The following is a 15,983-nucleotide window of genomic DNA, read 5'->3' as shown; positions in this document are numbered from 1 at the left end:
TGAGAAAACAGTCGAGGAGAGGAGACGAGTGAACACCTGAGTGAGCAGCTTGTCAGTCATTCTATGCGAACTAACACATCTGTCTTTAAAGCCAATAAGCAATTTCCACTAATGCACAATATCGTTTTGGGATTGACTGATTGACACCCTGCTCAAGTAAATGGAAGTGACACACAGATGTCGTGATAGGAGAAAAGGGAAGGATGGCGGAAACAGATGATTTATAGATGGCTCACCAGAGAGCAGAAATTCCATGCTACTGTCGTTTAAAGTTACATTAACTTTTCCTGTTGTGGTATTAAAGCTTGTGACTGTCATCGTCATTGGCTGCTTCTGTCCCTTGTAATCATAGGAGCCTTTCCACAGGAAATCAGGAGCAAAGACATCCTCAGGAACTTGCGGAAAACAGAAATTACGAAACAAAATATTAACACAGTAGAAATTCAAATACATGAGCAACCTATGGGGGCGGGAATTCATAAGCTTCAGGTTCATCCCGCCAGCCCTTTTTCTTTCCGGTTGTCCGAAAGGAAAAAATGAACAAATAAAAACCAAAAACGAAACCTATGAAAATGTTCAATATACTGTAAATTTAACCAACAAAGCTGACTGCTGCTGTTGTTTGCCAAAAAAATAATAATGCTGATTGGGTTGGTCCGACATTTGTGAAACCTCATGGAAGTGCATCAGGCTTGGCAAAAAAAACAAACAAAAAAAACAGAAAAAAAATCCATATGTAATGGCTTATTGTGCAATTTTCAAAACATTCAAAATCCAATGTGCCCAACGTGCAACGTGCAAGTATTCCAAAGTGTTCTGGACTGCGAGGGCCCTTTATAGCTGCTCGCAGTTCTAGTTCTTCCTGAGTTATTTTTCTGTCTATATTCTACAGCCATGTATTTTATGTTATGTTAGTGCATGGGTCCCACCCAGTGTTCAGACTGAGAAACCATAGTGTAATTAAACAGCAACTCAAGAACAAGATGACAAACTTGTTTTGACAAAACTCTTGTTAAATAGTATGTATTCATAAATGTTACTTGAAGCACTGCTGTATTCAATTTAAAGGGAGGACATCACACTATTTTATTCCCTTCCAACAGTTAACTATAGGCATATAATGATTAAAGCTTACCTTTGACACCATGCCGATCTAATTATTTTTATAACATATTAGGTGTTTTGCTGCTTATTTTTCTAATGTGGAAGTAAAACGGCTGGTTCAGTAAAACCCCGCCTCTCCCTGTGTGATTGCCACTGCAGTCTGCTGTTGGAGCTCTGCGTTTGTAACCTACGGAGCCCCTCTGGTGTCAGGGTCTGAATTTTTTTTTTTTTTTTTTGCTAATCTGTACCCACAGTTTAGTGAACTGTACCCACAGTTTAACAATCTGTTCCCACAGTTTAGTAAACTGTACCCACAGTTTAACAATCTGTACCCACAGTTTAGTAAACTGTACCCACAGTTTAACAAAACAACAAAACACGTCTACATTTCAACAGCCCTTAGGCTAAACACGGAAGTAAAAGAAAGAAAGACGAAAAGTGTTTGAGCGCCTCACAGTGGCACAAGCGCAACATTACACATTAACTGAATACATAAGTCTTCCGGTTCCCTGGGGGTTAAGATGAAAAGAAGCAGCTGTTCGCTGCGAATACTGCTGTCAAGCAACCACTCGAACGTTGCGTGCACATGCAGATTACATAACGCCACAGAAGAGCTAAACCATGGGTACGGTTTACTAAACTGTGGGTACAGATTAGTAAACTGTGGGTACAGTTTACTAAACTGTGGGTACAGATTGTTAAACTGTGGGTACAGATTTTTAAACTGTGGGTACAGTTTACTAAACTGTGGGTACAGATTGCTAAACTGTGGGTACAGTTTACTAAACTGTGGGTACAGATTGTTAAACTGTGGGTACAGTTTACTAAACTGTGGGTACAGATCGCTTAACTGTGGGTATAGATTAGCAAAAAAAAAAAAAATGCAAACCCTGACACCACAGGGGCGCCGTAGTAACCTTACTCAGGCAAGATTAATTCTCGCAGTATTTGTGAGTTCAACAAACTCCCGAGAATACATCTTGTACCGAGCCCGTTGATTTCCATCGATCCGAACCACTGGTGGTTCAGACCAATCACAGAGCGACATTGTTTTTGGGGCGGGACATGCAGCTGTGACGAAACAAGGAAGCCAGCGCCGACGCCGGAGCTAACAAACAAACCTAACATTGCCGAATGGACATGCAATTCTGTTCTTGCAGAATTACCTTTTCCTTGTTGAATGTTGAACAGCGAGAGGCGCTTCATGCATTTCTAGCTGGTAAGATGTTTGTTTTTTTTCCCCACTTCGACGAGAACGAAGACATTTTCATCCGTGGCCGTGATTGGTCAAAACCAATGTTCACAATGCCGCATCGTCCAAACAGTTTGAAGTATTGTACAGAATGTTTTGCCTTTCCCGAGCATATCATTGTGCAGCAGTCCCAGATTGATATTGTGGAAAACTCCCTTGAGTGAAGCACAAAATCAATCTGGCTATTTGCAGGTTACTGCGTTAGAGCATTCCTCTGAATGACAAAGCAGCTTGACGCAAGCCAATTCTTCAATAAAGATTCGAAACAAAATGGCTCCTTGCCGCAAGAAATCTTGGAGAAGGAGCGGAGGAGAGGGAAGAAGAGAGAGGAAAGAAGAAGGAGAAAAAAAAACCCTGAGCTTGTCTCAACCGGGGACTTTCTGCTTACAGGGCTAGCGGACTAACCACTATACTATTCGTTCAGTTAGGGTCAGCAGCGCAAAAGTTCTACTTGTAGTTTCGAGATGGTACGGTTGTTTCGTATCCTCTGCTCGCTTGCATTACCTCGCAGCTTATGCGGCTCCTGCAGTGGGGCATCAGCTGCCTTGATGTTGTTTGTTAGCCTGGATATTGTTTGACATACCAACTGCTAGCTTATGATGGCACAAACGACCACATGCATGTTTATTTGATTGCTTTGTGGTTTTGTTTTGTCCTATTTATAAAGTGGCTAGGTGCGAGGCTAGGGACCGCCTCCATCTCCCACACGAAGTCTGCCGCGCTCCATGCACGGAGCTTCGGTTGCTCCGCTGGTGAAGAGGCTAGGTGCAGCCTCCTCTCCCACACGAAGTCTGCCGCTCTCCTTGTGACTTCTGCTGCTATCCATGCGCGACACTTTATTTTGTTCCGTGGATCAAGAGGCTAGGTGCAGCCTCCTCTCCCACACGATGTCTACCGCTCTCCATGCGTGGATCTTCATCTTGTTCCACTGGGGAAGAGGCTAGGTGCAGCCTCCTCTCCCACGCGAAGTCTGCCGCTCTCCACATGACTTCTGTCGCTCTCCATGCGTGGAGCTTTGTTTTGCTCCGTTGGTAACGAGGCTGGTTGCCGCCTCCTCTCCCACACGAAGTCTGCCGCTCTCTAAATGAAGTCTGCCGCCCTCACTACGAGGAGCTTCGTTTTGGTTCCGTTGGTGACACGGCTGGTTGCCACCTCCTCTCCCACATGAAGATATCAGCCAGTTGACTGTGCACACTCCCTGCGCATCAACTGATGGCTGCTATGGAGGATGCAGCGAGCTGTCAGCACTGTGGCGGGTCCTTCTAACACATAGAGGCCCACACCGACTGCTGTCTTGTCGCGCAGTAGATGCTGCTGCTACGGCAGTCCGTCCTCTTTTATCCTTGACTGTGGATGATGTTGCACCTCGGAAGGATGCAGCGGTTAGCCAGGGGCAGTCATCGTCGGTTGAGCAATGCCTGACCACCTCATGGCCCCTCACCCCCCCCCCCCCCTCCATGGGGATGGGGCAAACCGCAGATATACTTCTCCTGCGGCCTTTGGCCTGCGGAGTGACAAAGGAAAGTTTGGGCTGATTAACAATTTTCCTTGCAGTTTAGCCGTTTGGTGGCGACTGTGAGGGTGAAGCAAGCACATTGGACCAATCAAACCCCTTCCGTTTGTCAGGACTCTGCGGGGACGTTCTTAGCTGCAGAGGTAGCCGTGCCGGATGCAACCCGCCAGTTGCCCTCCCAGGCTGACGATGTCGCCGAGGCTGCTCTATCCAATGCGATCTCAGGAACCTGTGTCCAGGACTCTGAGGATGTACCTTTATGCACCTTCGGAAATGGACTGTGTTTTCCAATGCCCAGGCTTCTCCTCCTCAGCGGGTTTTCAGCTCGAGTGGATTTGGGGCGGGCTGTTATGCTTTGCGCTTTAAAACGTTTGGAACGTTTCCAGGTTGGACCCCTCTGTTGGACCCAAGTTGGACCCCTCTGCCTATTTGCAGCCTCCTACTGGATGTGGCCTCTCTCAGCTGGACTACTCATCAGTCTTGTTGGATCTCTGAATCTCGTCTTTTTGTGACAGACTTTTGTTCCTGCTGGTACAATTTGTGTGTTAGTCATCGGCTCCCGAGAGATTCGCCCTATCTGAGGGGTCTCATACGTTACCTCAGGGTGTTACCCTTGTGCATGCTAACTACGTCAGACTTGTTGCATACGATCGATGGGGAATGGTTCACTGTCATCGAGGTGATGGACGTTTCTCTCCTCGTCCCGATTGATTGATGACGCCACTAAGTTTAAGGCGCCCTGAACTGGCCCTAGCTGCATGAGTCTCCGTCTGGGAATGTCACCTAGACATTATATAAAGGCTGAGGACCCTTTGGGCTGGCTTCTTCACTGCTTCTGGACGCACGGAGCGCGAAGGACGATGCCGGAGTTCTTTGAGAGGATAACGTGAAAAAGTCATTGTTTGAGGCTGCAATTCTGCCCAGACATAGTCACGTTATATTGGATATTTCTAAATTGGTTAGACTCCAGCAAGAGAGAGGTGAACTCTGGCATAGAAGAAGCCTTTTTTAAATTAATTCTCTCATCATGGCCAACACTGCTGGAGTTTTATTAAGACTTTGAATGTAAACAAATTGATTAATTGTCTGTATTCACCCTAAGATTTGAGTTTCTTCAAGATTTCTGTTTACAGGGAGTAATTCTTCAGAGAAAGGATCGGGCACTTTGACTCCAAAAACCGTGAGTAATGATGTCTTATTCTTATGAGTGAAATTAAGATTTAACCTTTCATTTGTTATTTTCTTTCACTATTTTATTCTTTGATAGATTTACAGTGGAATGCTTTGCCTTGCTATGCTCACATTGACCAAAATAAGGAGTTTTTGAAGGTGATTGGAACTTACATTTTTAAGTTTTTATTATTTGTTTTAAATCTCATCATCTTTAAACTTTTAATTTTATTTTTATCAAATTTTTGCTCCCGGTTCTTTTTTATTTTCATATATTTTATTTTAAAATGTTTTATTTTCTTTTATATTATTCTTCTTTTTCTTTTTTTTTTAAATTTGGAATTTATTATATTTTTAAGACTTATAGTTTTAGTCTTTTTTTGAAGGCGCTATATAAATAAAGATGACTTGATATGTTGATTTTTATTTCCAAATTTCCTCGAACAACTGAACTATACCATACTATGGGTAACTGCTATTCCCTGAACTTTTAAAGTTACTTCGGCTTATTTTAAATTGGGAAAACAAGCCCGTGAGGGTTTAACAAAACCAGCTAAACTTATTTAGGTCTTAACAAGTGCAACCGATCGTTCAGAGGAGGAGCTGCTGTAAAATGAGCGTGTTCAGATTCTATCCTTATTTCAAATTGGTTACTCAATAAGGGTTTTTCTGACGCAAGACCGGAACGGACTGACACTCTAAAACCGGTGAGAACCTAAACCAGGGGTCGGTAAATGTTGAAAGAGCCATATTCAACCAAAAAAACAAATATGTCTGGAGCCGCAAAAAAATAAAAGCCTTATATAAGCCTTATAATGAAGGCAACACACGGCGGCACGGTGCCTGACTGGTTAGCACGTCGCCTCCCAGTTCTGAGGACTCCGGTTCGAGTCCAGGCTTCGGCCATTCCTGGGTGGAGTTTGCATGTTCTCCCCGTGCCTGCGTGGGTCTTCTCCGGGTACTCCGGTCTCCTCCCACATTCCAAAGACATGCATGGCAGGTTAATTGTGCGCTCTGAATTGTCCCGAGGTGTGCTTGTGAGTGTGGATGGTTGTTCGTCTCTGTGTGCCCTGCGATTGGCTGGCAACCAGTCCAGGGTGTCCCCCGCCTACTGCCCAGAGCCAGCTGAGATAGGCGCCAGCACCCCCCATGACCCTTGTGAGGAATAAGCGGTCAAGAAAATGGATGGATGGATGAAGGCAACACATGCTGTATGTATCTATAGTAGCTATATTAGCCTACTATCAAAATGACTAAGTTAACTACAAATACGTAATGAGTTTTCATGATTAAATGTTTATTTTTCCTGCAGTGGATCCTGAATAACGCACCACGTCACTACTCACTACTCGCACTACTCTTTTGTGCGATGCTGCCTCAAGTTTAACTTCATTAGAAAATTAATGAATTATGTTTCATTGCTTTGATTAAATTAAAGAAATTAATACGGTTCAAGTTTGACGTCTGCCAAGCAACTCAGTGCAAGGGTAAAACAAAGCAGCATCCTCTTTTTTGACACGCAACCAATGCAGCTATCCTCGGACCTGAGCAACACAACACAATAATATCCCAGCGCAAAACCTCACCCTGGACTAGGGGTGGGACGATACGGGTAAACCACGATTCGATACTGTGACTCACGATATCGATAATATCACGATACACGATATCTACACTTTTTGATATATTGTCACAAAAAAAATTTGCAAAATATCACGATATGTGACTGAAAAAGCCAAACAAATGCCCATAAAAAGGAAAATGTCTAATTATGCATTTATTTAATGCCAAAACTAGTACAATGTACAAAGTTCTAAATTGTGCCTCACTGCCTCTTAGACTTTTAACTATCAACATTGTAAAGTGAGACAAATTAAAGTGCATACACATTTATAACATAACATTGCACAACTGGATACATGACATCGATATTTAATGTCAGTGTATCGATAATTGATTGCAAGAGAGAGCGCAACAATATATTGCAATGTCAATTTTTTTCTCCCATCCCGACCCTGGACAGCCATCAGACTTTGTTGTGTAGCAGGAGATTGTAATATTCGCTGTCAAATTCATCAAGCAATGCACGGAAATGACGGTTGTTCAGGCAATCCTTCCGCATTGGCAATGAATGCAAATGATTCGGTCCAAGAAACGTTAAATCCTCTGTTCTCCTCAGTTATTTTTCTCTTTCTCCCTTGGGATCCATGCATGGCCCATCACACAGCCACCGGTTTGTTTACAACAGCCGCCTGCCTGCCATCCCGCCCTGCTGATAGAAACGTGTGTCGGAGGCTATGACGTAAATCTTCGTTGACAGACATGTTGAAATGTAGTATTTATTCCACACATTTTCACAGCATTGGAAAACTTTTAGAATGTTTGTGTCATGTTTGTCCTCTTTCAGAAACCATATTAAAACAAAAAATATATTTCTTTTCCCCATCTTTTTCCATTTTCAAACATTTTTTGAAAAATCTCCAGGGAGCCACTAGGGCGGCGCTAAAGAGCTGCATGTGGCTCCAGAGCCGCGGGTTGTCGACCCCCGACCTAAACGAATCCTCTTGGCAGCCGGCTTGGAGAGTTCCCGTCAACTCCTGAATTTTGACTGTGTTACAGCAGCTGGAGATAAAGGAGAGCTTTAACCCATTGAACGGAGAGTCGTAAGGTAAGGTAAGCGAGATCTGACAGCCCCCAATAGAAACTCTTTATTTCTGGTCATGATGGTAACGGTACTCGGTTCCCCAAATGCATTGGTCGCGCAATACATTTAATTCATGAATTTATAAGGACGTTAATCCTTGTCATGTGTGTTACTGTGTCATATTTAACTGTCACATTTGTTTGATTATATATTTTTGCACTGTTTTTATTTTATTTATTTTTTAACAAAACATGAATTTAGGCTTTGTGTGAAATTGTGGCATCCAGGTCAATTCCAACTAAGCATTAATGTAAACTTTATAAACATACAGTACATATACTTACAGAAATTGCATCTTAATTGGATGAGAGGATTTACATGGATACAGTTTACTTAGAAAAACAGTCAGTCCGAGTCAACTATAGCTGCTTTTCCACCAACAATCCCAGGATCGTGGACTTCTAGCTAAAGGGAGTTTTTGGTTGTAAAAGTTCAAGAGGGAATTTATAATTGTGTTTCCACAGCGTCTTCGAGTTCTCGGTAATTAATTCAAATGAATTTGATGAGCCCAGATAATGTAAAAACAACACCCCCCCAAATTTGACCAACCGATCAGCCGTGGTCATTGCAGCCCGCCCCCTCAAAGTTACAGCCCGGCTCAGCAAGACGCTGCTGCTGAGATAGTACTTGGATGCCCCCTGGGGAATTTAATTACCCTGGTAATTGCTGTTGGTGGAAAAACGCAAAAACTGAATTTTACCAAGGAAAACATAAAAGTTCTCCAAAAGCTCTGGCGGTGGAAAAGCCCCTTAGTCCTTTAGTTCCTGATAGTAAAACGGCCACGAGCTATCGGCCGCTGTCAGGAGTACCCGAAATGAACATAAATGACACCATTATTGGCCCAAAACCTGCTAGAGGTACTCTCTCACCCTTAATGAAAACTGCAGCAAAAATGACATTTAAAAAAAAACAAAATAAATAAATAAATTTAGCAAAATATGTCACATAACACATAGACTAACATAGAATAACATGCACCAAATCTAGACAATGAATATGCTGAACACGGGAGTGTTTTTTCCCCCTCTCTTGGAGACAATATTTTACCAACAATGTATCTTGCAGACGACATATGAACCAGATTGAAAAAGGTGATATAATTCATGACTCACCATTTATTTTAGGGCTTGGTGTCCCTGGAATTACTTTGACAGCTTTTTCCTGTGATTTGGATCCAGCTGCAGAAGAGCACAATTATGTCACAAAGAGTGGAGTGATTCATTGCATCAAGGTGTCATAACCAGGGGGAGGACAAGTTAACACACTGCCCATCTGAAAATCTCTTTTTTTTTTTTTTTCCCAATTTAGCAATATTTACGAAATAAGACATGGTTTTTAGGTAATCTAAGCTTTATATTAATAGCATTTCACACACCAGCTAAGCCAATCTAGTTCTCGCTCTCTCTGTCTGCTGCATGGAACGTCATAGCAGAAGCTATGGGAGTGGACGGTGAATTCATTCAAAGGAAGTCCACCTCTCTTTCTGCTCCTCTGTTGAGCACAGACTTTTTGTGTGTTTGTCGTTTTTAATGCCACATTATCGCGTGCGATCATGCGAGACACGGCGGAAAGTTGTCAGCGACGGAGCTGCCGGACCGCAGATATGCGCGGCCGGTGAGTGTTGTCCATAAAATTGACGTGTCCGGAGCACAGAGTCAAGATGCAGCGGAGCGGAGACGCAACGCACACACATGCGGTGTAATCCTGGGGTGACAGTGTGCAGAGTCCTCATCTCTGCCACCATCACCAGAGAGTCCAGCTTCATGCCGACCACAGAGCTGGCCCACTTGTTCAGTTTGTCCAGTCTGGAAGTGTCCTTCTTGGATATGCTGCCCCCCTAACACACAGGTGTAGCAGAGGACGCTGGCAACCACAGACTGATAAAACATCCGCAGAAGTTTGCTACAGATGTTGAAGGACCGCACTCTCCTCAGGAAGCACATCTTGCTTTGTGTCTTCCTATGCAGGTGGCTGGTGTGTGTTGTCCAGTCCAGTTTATTATCCAGCCACAGCCCGAGGTATTTGTAGCTGTCCACAGTGTCCTCAGCTCCCTCTAACATGACTGGTCGCGGTCTTGGTCTGGACCTCCTAAAGTCAATAATCAGCTGCTTTGTTTTAGAGGTGTTGAGCTGTAGGTGGTTAAAGTGGCACCATGCAGCAAAGTCCCTGACCAGTCGACTCTCTGTCTTCCCGGATGAACCCAACAATGGCTGTGTCGTCGGCGTATTTCTGGATGTGACAGCTCTGAGTTGTAGCAGAAGTCTGAGGTGTACAGGGTGACGAGAACAGTGGCCAGCACTGTGCCCTGGAGGGCTCCTGTGCTGCTGATCACAGTGTCAGACGTGATGTCCGCAAGCCCGACGTACTGTGGTCTGCCAATGAGGTAATCGGAGAACCAGTCCTCAGCTGTTCTCCCATCCTGCCCAATTTGTCCCAAAGCAGAGGGGGCTGGATGGTATTAAAAGGCACTGGAGAAGTCCAGAAAGAGACTTCTCACTGTGCCGCTTCCCTTATCCAGATGGGCGTGGGCTCGATGGAGCAGGTAGAGGATGGCATTCTCCACGGCAACACCAGGCTTGTACGCAAACTGCAGGCGATCCTGGGTGTGCTGCACCTGAGTTCTGAGGAGGCTGAGGAAGAGCCACTTCAACGTCTTCATTGTGCAGTGAGTGCCACTGGTCGGAAGTCATTCGGCTCTCTGGGCCGGTTTTTCTTCGGAACAGGAACGATGCGGGGTGTCTTCCAAAGGGTTGGCACTCTCCCAGTCCCCAGGCTGAGATTGAAGATCCGTTGTACTGGTTCTCCCAGTTCTGCAGCGCAGGTCTTCAGTAGTGTTGGACACACTTTGTCCAGGCCTGCGGCTTTCCTGGGTTGGAGCTTCCTCAGCTGTTCTCTCACCTGGTCCGTGGTGAAGAGTGGGGGTGGAAAAGGAGGGGAATGTTGTGGTGTCTGTCAGGAGGTGTGTGGAGGTGAGAGGGGATTGATGGCTGTGGTGAGGGTGGGAGAGGGAGGGTCAGGGGCTGGTTGAACCTATTGAAAAAGTCATTCAGTTCATTTGCCTTCTCCACTGTCCCCCATGCGGCTCTGGTCTTTGTGTTGAGACCTGTGATGGTCCTCATACAGTTCCCAGACCTCCGTCATGTTGTTATCCTTCAACTTCTGCTCCACTTTCCTGCTGTAGCTGTCCTTAGCTTCCTTCACACAGTGCTTCACCTCCTGCTTTCATGGCCTCCTTATCCCTGCTCCTAAAGGTGCCTTCTTCTTGTTGAGGAGAGTCTTGATTCCCACGTTACCTATGGCTTGTTATTAGGGTAGTAGCGGAAAGTCTTGCCCGGGGAGACCACCTCTGCGCAGAAGTTAAGATAATCTGTCAGACAATATGTCATCTCCTCTATGTCCTCACTATGCGGGTTCATCAGCACATCCCAGACTGTGGTGTTGAAACAGTCTCTCAAGGCACTTTCCTTCTCAGGGGACCACCTCCTGATGGATCAGGTTGTCACCGGTTGCTTTTGAACCAGGGGGGTATACAGTGTTTGTAGGTGGACCAGGTTGTGATCAGACTGCCCTATTGGAGTAAGGGGAGTCGCTCTGTATGCATCCCATACATTAACATACAGCTGATCAATCGTCCTGTTGTTTCTGCTCAGACAGTCCACAACTTGATTAAAAGCAGCCAAAGTAGAGCCTAAAGTTGCCTGGTTAAAGTCCCCAGCGATGATCATGAGTGCATCGGTGTGCTGTGTCTGCAGTCTTGCTGTGACAGAGTGTATTTTCTCACAGGCAGTGGCTGCATCCGCTCTCGGAGGGATGTAAACACAATGGTGATCACGTGACTGACCTCCCTCAGCAGATAATATGGCCAGCTAACATGATGACGGTGGGAATTGACTCGCTTGTAGTGCCTCCGATTCTCCGTTCGCTCTACAAGTCAATCGGAGGCGCTACAAGCCAGTCAATATACACACACTAGGGTCATTCAAAAAGTTCAAAGCCTCACTCTGAAGGACTCACAGGAAGGAGACAGTTTTCAGTATTTTTCTATATAATTCCCCTTGACATAAATGCACTTGGTCCACTGATCCTGAAGCAATGCTAACCCATCACAGAAGAAGTTGGTCTCCTGATCCCCTAAAGTCCCCTGCACAGCGGATATCATCATCATTGTTTCCAAAATGGCAACTTTGCTGGTGTGATTTCAGTTTAGTAAACAGTTGAAGTCAGATACAGCCAAGTCTGGAGTGTCAACTTGGTGGGGTAGTAATTCAAAGCTACAAGTGGCTGCTTCAACAATTGCAACTTGGTGATTGCTCCAACCTCTTTTGTATCCATCTTTAGATTCGTCACACACACCTCACCTTTGAGTGTCCGTTACCGGCAGAAAAATTAAGACAGAACTCTGTATTAGCTTTGCTAATTTCATAGGAAGTGTCAGTGTGTTTCCACAATATCACAATAAACATGTTTGGCTACAGTTCTTTTTTTCTGGGTGAGGCTTAGAATTTAGAACAGCATAGTAGTGGACTTCCGGTCGGAACACCGTCGCAATGGCTGCGTGTTGAGAGAGCTCCCGACAGAACCAGTTAAGTTTAAAAATTCCCCGGTTCAAACGAAGAAAACCAAGTCGACAATAATTTGAGAACGCAGGGGTGAGAGAACTACCAATAATTTGAACTGAAAGAGTAGAAAAGAGAGCGGTGGGAGGAAATACACCGGGCGGGAGCGCTAACGACACAGTGCTAACGGAGCAAGCTAACGGGCAACGACGGTGACAAGGCAAACTATCGACGGGAAAATTACGGATGTGGAGATAATCTTGCGCGAAATAAGGGATTTTCGCCGAGAGAACAAAGAACAATTTGATATCCTCAAAGAAGATATTTTGAAGGCAAACAAGAGATTGGACGAAGCTTGTTAGGGTTATTATGTATATGTTATTTCATATTTTCTCTTTCATTACCTAGAGTTAGTTGTAAACTATGTATTTAGTATTTCACTGTGTATTCAGTATTTCACTATGAGTTTGTAGCTGCTGCATGTGTATTCAACCTGAAGACACCTGGAATGCGGGAATGAAGAACAACAGACTTCCAGGATTAGTGGTTGTAAAAGTTTATGGTTAAAGGATGTCCTCTGTATTTTACGACTGCTGGAGTTGCTTATCACATTGCTGTTATTTCCTATTTCCCTTAGAGGCAAGTGTATGGCCTATTGTGTCTGTTAGGGAATCCCAAATAAAAGAGGAGAAGTAGGGAGTTGTGTCAGAAGGGGCTGGGAGCTTGTGATCTGCGCACAACTCTCTGTCAGCTTCTCCTCGCGAGTAATCAAATCCTTGTGTCTTCTCATTCTTTCTTTTATGTATTTTAAATGTTGCAGGTCTTGACTTGACATAAATTTGGTCCTTTCGAGCCGGATCCCAAGACGCCTAAAGGATTCCAGTTGCAGAGTCGACCTCCAGGAAGACCGTGGCCACGGCAAATACTACCCTTTTCTGGGACTGGATTTTCGTCTCTGTGACTGGGATCTGGAAGGCTGACGGGAATCCAAAGGACGAGAAGACATCTAGGTGAGAAAAAGTTTACTTTCCGGGGGAAAGTGTGAGTGAAAAAGATTGCGCGAAGGTACAGACGCAATAGTGAGTAAAACCTTGTGAATACTAGTCAATGGCAAGTAAAGGGAACGGAGCCCAGGAACGTCCGTGAAGTGAAGGGAACGGAGCCCAGTAACGTCCGTGTAAAGAGGAAAAACCTTGTGAATACTAGTCAATGGCAAGTAAAGGGAACGGAGCCCAGTAACGTCCGTGTAAAGAGACGATGCCGGAGTCGTGTACGTACTTAAATTCCGTGAAACGCAGAAAATAAAAGGGCCTTGTGTGAGTGTGTGAAGTGAATGGAAGTGTAGTGTCATTTGATACTTACTTAATTTTAAACAAACAGGATTGTAAGTGACAACTCATTGTGGAAGCAAAGGCAAGAATTCTCCGCCCTGTTGGGTAGAAGCTTGAGAATTACCACAGTGAGAAATTTATTGTCACCCTGTTATTTGAACATCAGTCCCTAGGAAACTCTAGGTTCACGGACTGAACCAAATTCATATAAAATGGGGGAAAATAAACAGTAAAAGTGAGCTACAAGATGAACTATCCAGTAAGGATTGGATGTTCATAGAAAAATTAGATCCATCTAAAATATAGCATTTAAATATGTGGATTACAAGATATACTTTTGCTGGCCAGCTTAATTTACAATAGTAAAAATAATAACAATAATAATGGTAATCCACTACAATATTAAATAAGGAATAAAATGAAATGGAAAGTTGGAGCTTTAACAGCCTAATGATATCGAGGCATAAGTGTATTGTCTGTAAAAGTGTATGTGTGTGGCTTCTCACTGTTTGTCTCTGTGAGCTCTTGTGTATGTGTCTGTGTGTCATATTGTCTAAAGATGACGGCTAAAAGGGTTTAAATTGTGTATAAGGGGTTGTTAGATCCTGTCTAACATAACTATGTCAAAACGGTGAAATTGAGAAATTTTGGTCTGTATCAAATATGAGGTGCGTGGACCAAAAAGTGGTCCCAGAAGGGGTCATCACCTGGTCCTCAGGTGAAAATTGTGTATTTTTGTTTTTGGATGGTAAAGCTAATTGCTTGAGAGTGAGTTAAGTAGGTGATTGATGACAAGTTGTTGAACTTCTGACAGGAAAAAAAAAAAAATCCTTTTTGTTGGATTGATTTGAGCATGGGAAATGATAAAAGTAAGAGAGAAACACGAAAGTAGAATTGATTATGGTAGAATTAGAACAACTGGACAAAGAGAAGATGAATTAGTGGATGATTGTAAGTGGGATTTGTGAAGTGTTTAGAACAAGTTGTGGTGGTGTAGATGATGATGATAAGACAGGAAGGAAGTGTAATGTTAGAGGACACTGAGTTAAGAAATTACCCTCAAAAGTATAAAATAGATAGTTTAAAATGATTAGAGGAGTTAGAAAAGAAAAAACGGTAAAGGACTGCTGTGTTAGTCATATATATGAAATAATATGATTTTCTATGGAAAATTGACAGTGATAGGAAGCAACGTGATTGTGTAATTGATTACACAATTATACAATTTATATTCTAGGTTTAAATGACAATTAAAAATTGTGATCAGATGACAGGCAAAATGTGTAGTTGTGATGATTATTTAGGTGAATGATTCTTTAAAAAAAAAAAATCAATAACTTTCGGAAGAAGAAGGTGTTAGAACTGAATTTAATAACTGAGAAGATTTTTGGTTATTATTGGGAAAATAACTAAGTGGTACAGATATTGAGTCGGATTTCAAATATCACTATTTTTGAAATGTAGTGGAGGAGTGATTTAATTTTAAGCAATATAGACATTTTTATACCTAATATTATGCTACCTCACTACATTAGGTGGCTGTGGATCTCTGATAGTTGGTTGTACGTTTGAATGTTGATAAAATTAAATAAAATGGATAGATTTCCAGATAAGTTAAAAAATTGACAGGGAGTGGTAAAATTACGACTCAGACGCAGAGATAAGAATTGACCTCTAAGGTATTTATGGATATAAAACACCTCATTCTGAGGGAAAAGCAAAAGCTATAAAATAAAATAAAATAAAAGCGCTCCAAAAGAGAGGATAGCTAACAGGCCACAGAAAAGTCACTTTTAAACTAAAACTATACTGTGCCTATGAAAATGTACGAATAAAAGTTTACACAGAAGACAACTGATAATAAGGCTGAGTAATTAAATTAGAAACATTTGGCACAAGACATGAAGTGGGGAGGTGCAGTCTGACCCAGGAGAGCGTGACCCTCCTCCACTTTCTGTGAACATGAATTTTCCTTCCTGTGAAAGATTTATGATCTAAGTGGAAAATTCCTATATGTAAAGAGGCAGATCAATTCTTGATTACAGACTTTGGTTAGAAGAGTATGTTTAAATTATGGTAATGAACCCTCTAATGAGTGTATAAAGTTAAGGCAAATGATATAGATTATTTGATAAATAATGCAAATCTAGTCTACTAAATACTAGTTTAAAGAAATTTGAAACTTTGAATTAAGTAAGTAATGATGGTTTTCAGCTATGACTATATTGTAAAGTGTGTAATGGCACCATTTGTCAAATTGCCAAATGGGGAAGGCCTTGATATCACACTGATAGTAGAAGCTTCTATAGTGAAATGCAATGACTTCATGACTTTCTAACAGAGTAAGACAGGA

The 15,983-nt window shown here is 43.0% G+C and overlaps 1 protein-coding gene across 5 annotated transcripts in view; it reads right to left on the bottom strand.

Moving 5' to 3' along the window:
* Positions 1-15,983, bottom strand: part of LOC144021954 (CUB and sushi domain-containing protein 3-like) — a 1,200,535-nt gene that overhangs the window by 65,352 nt on the left and 1,119,200 nt on the right. For all 5 annotated transcript variants that reach the window (XM_077526258.1, XM_077526261.1, XM_077526260.1 and 2 more), the window contains 2 exons: positions 8,856-8,921; positions 237-395 (listed from right to left, as the gene is read on the bottom strand). In XM_077526258.1, coding sequence (XP_077382384.1) covers positions 237-395; positions 8,856-8,921 — 225 coding nt within the window. The remainder of the gene's footprint in view (positions 1-236; positions 396-8,855; positions 8,922-15,983) is intronic.

The sequence above is a fragment of the Festucalex cinctus genome, chromosome 7 (genome assembly GCF_051991245.1).
Source record: "Festucalex cinctus isolate MCC-2025b chromosome 7, RoL_Fcin_1.0, whole genome shotgun sequence".
NCBI lineage: Eukaryota > Metazoa > Chordata > Actinopteri > Syngnathiformes > Syngnathidae > Festucalex > Festucalex cinctus.
This window is presented reverse-complemented; position numbering and strand designations above follow the sequence as displayed.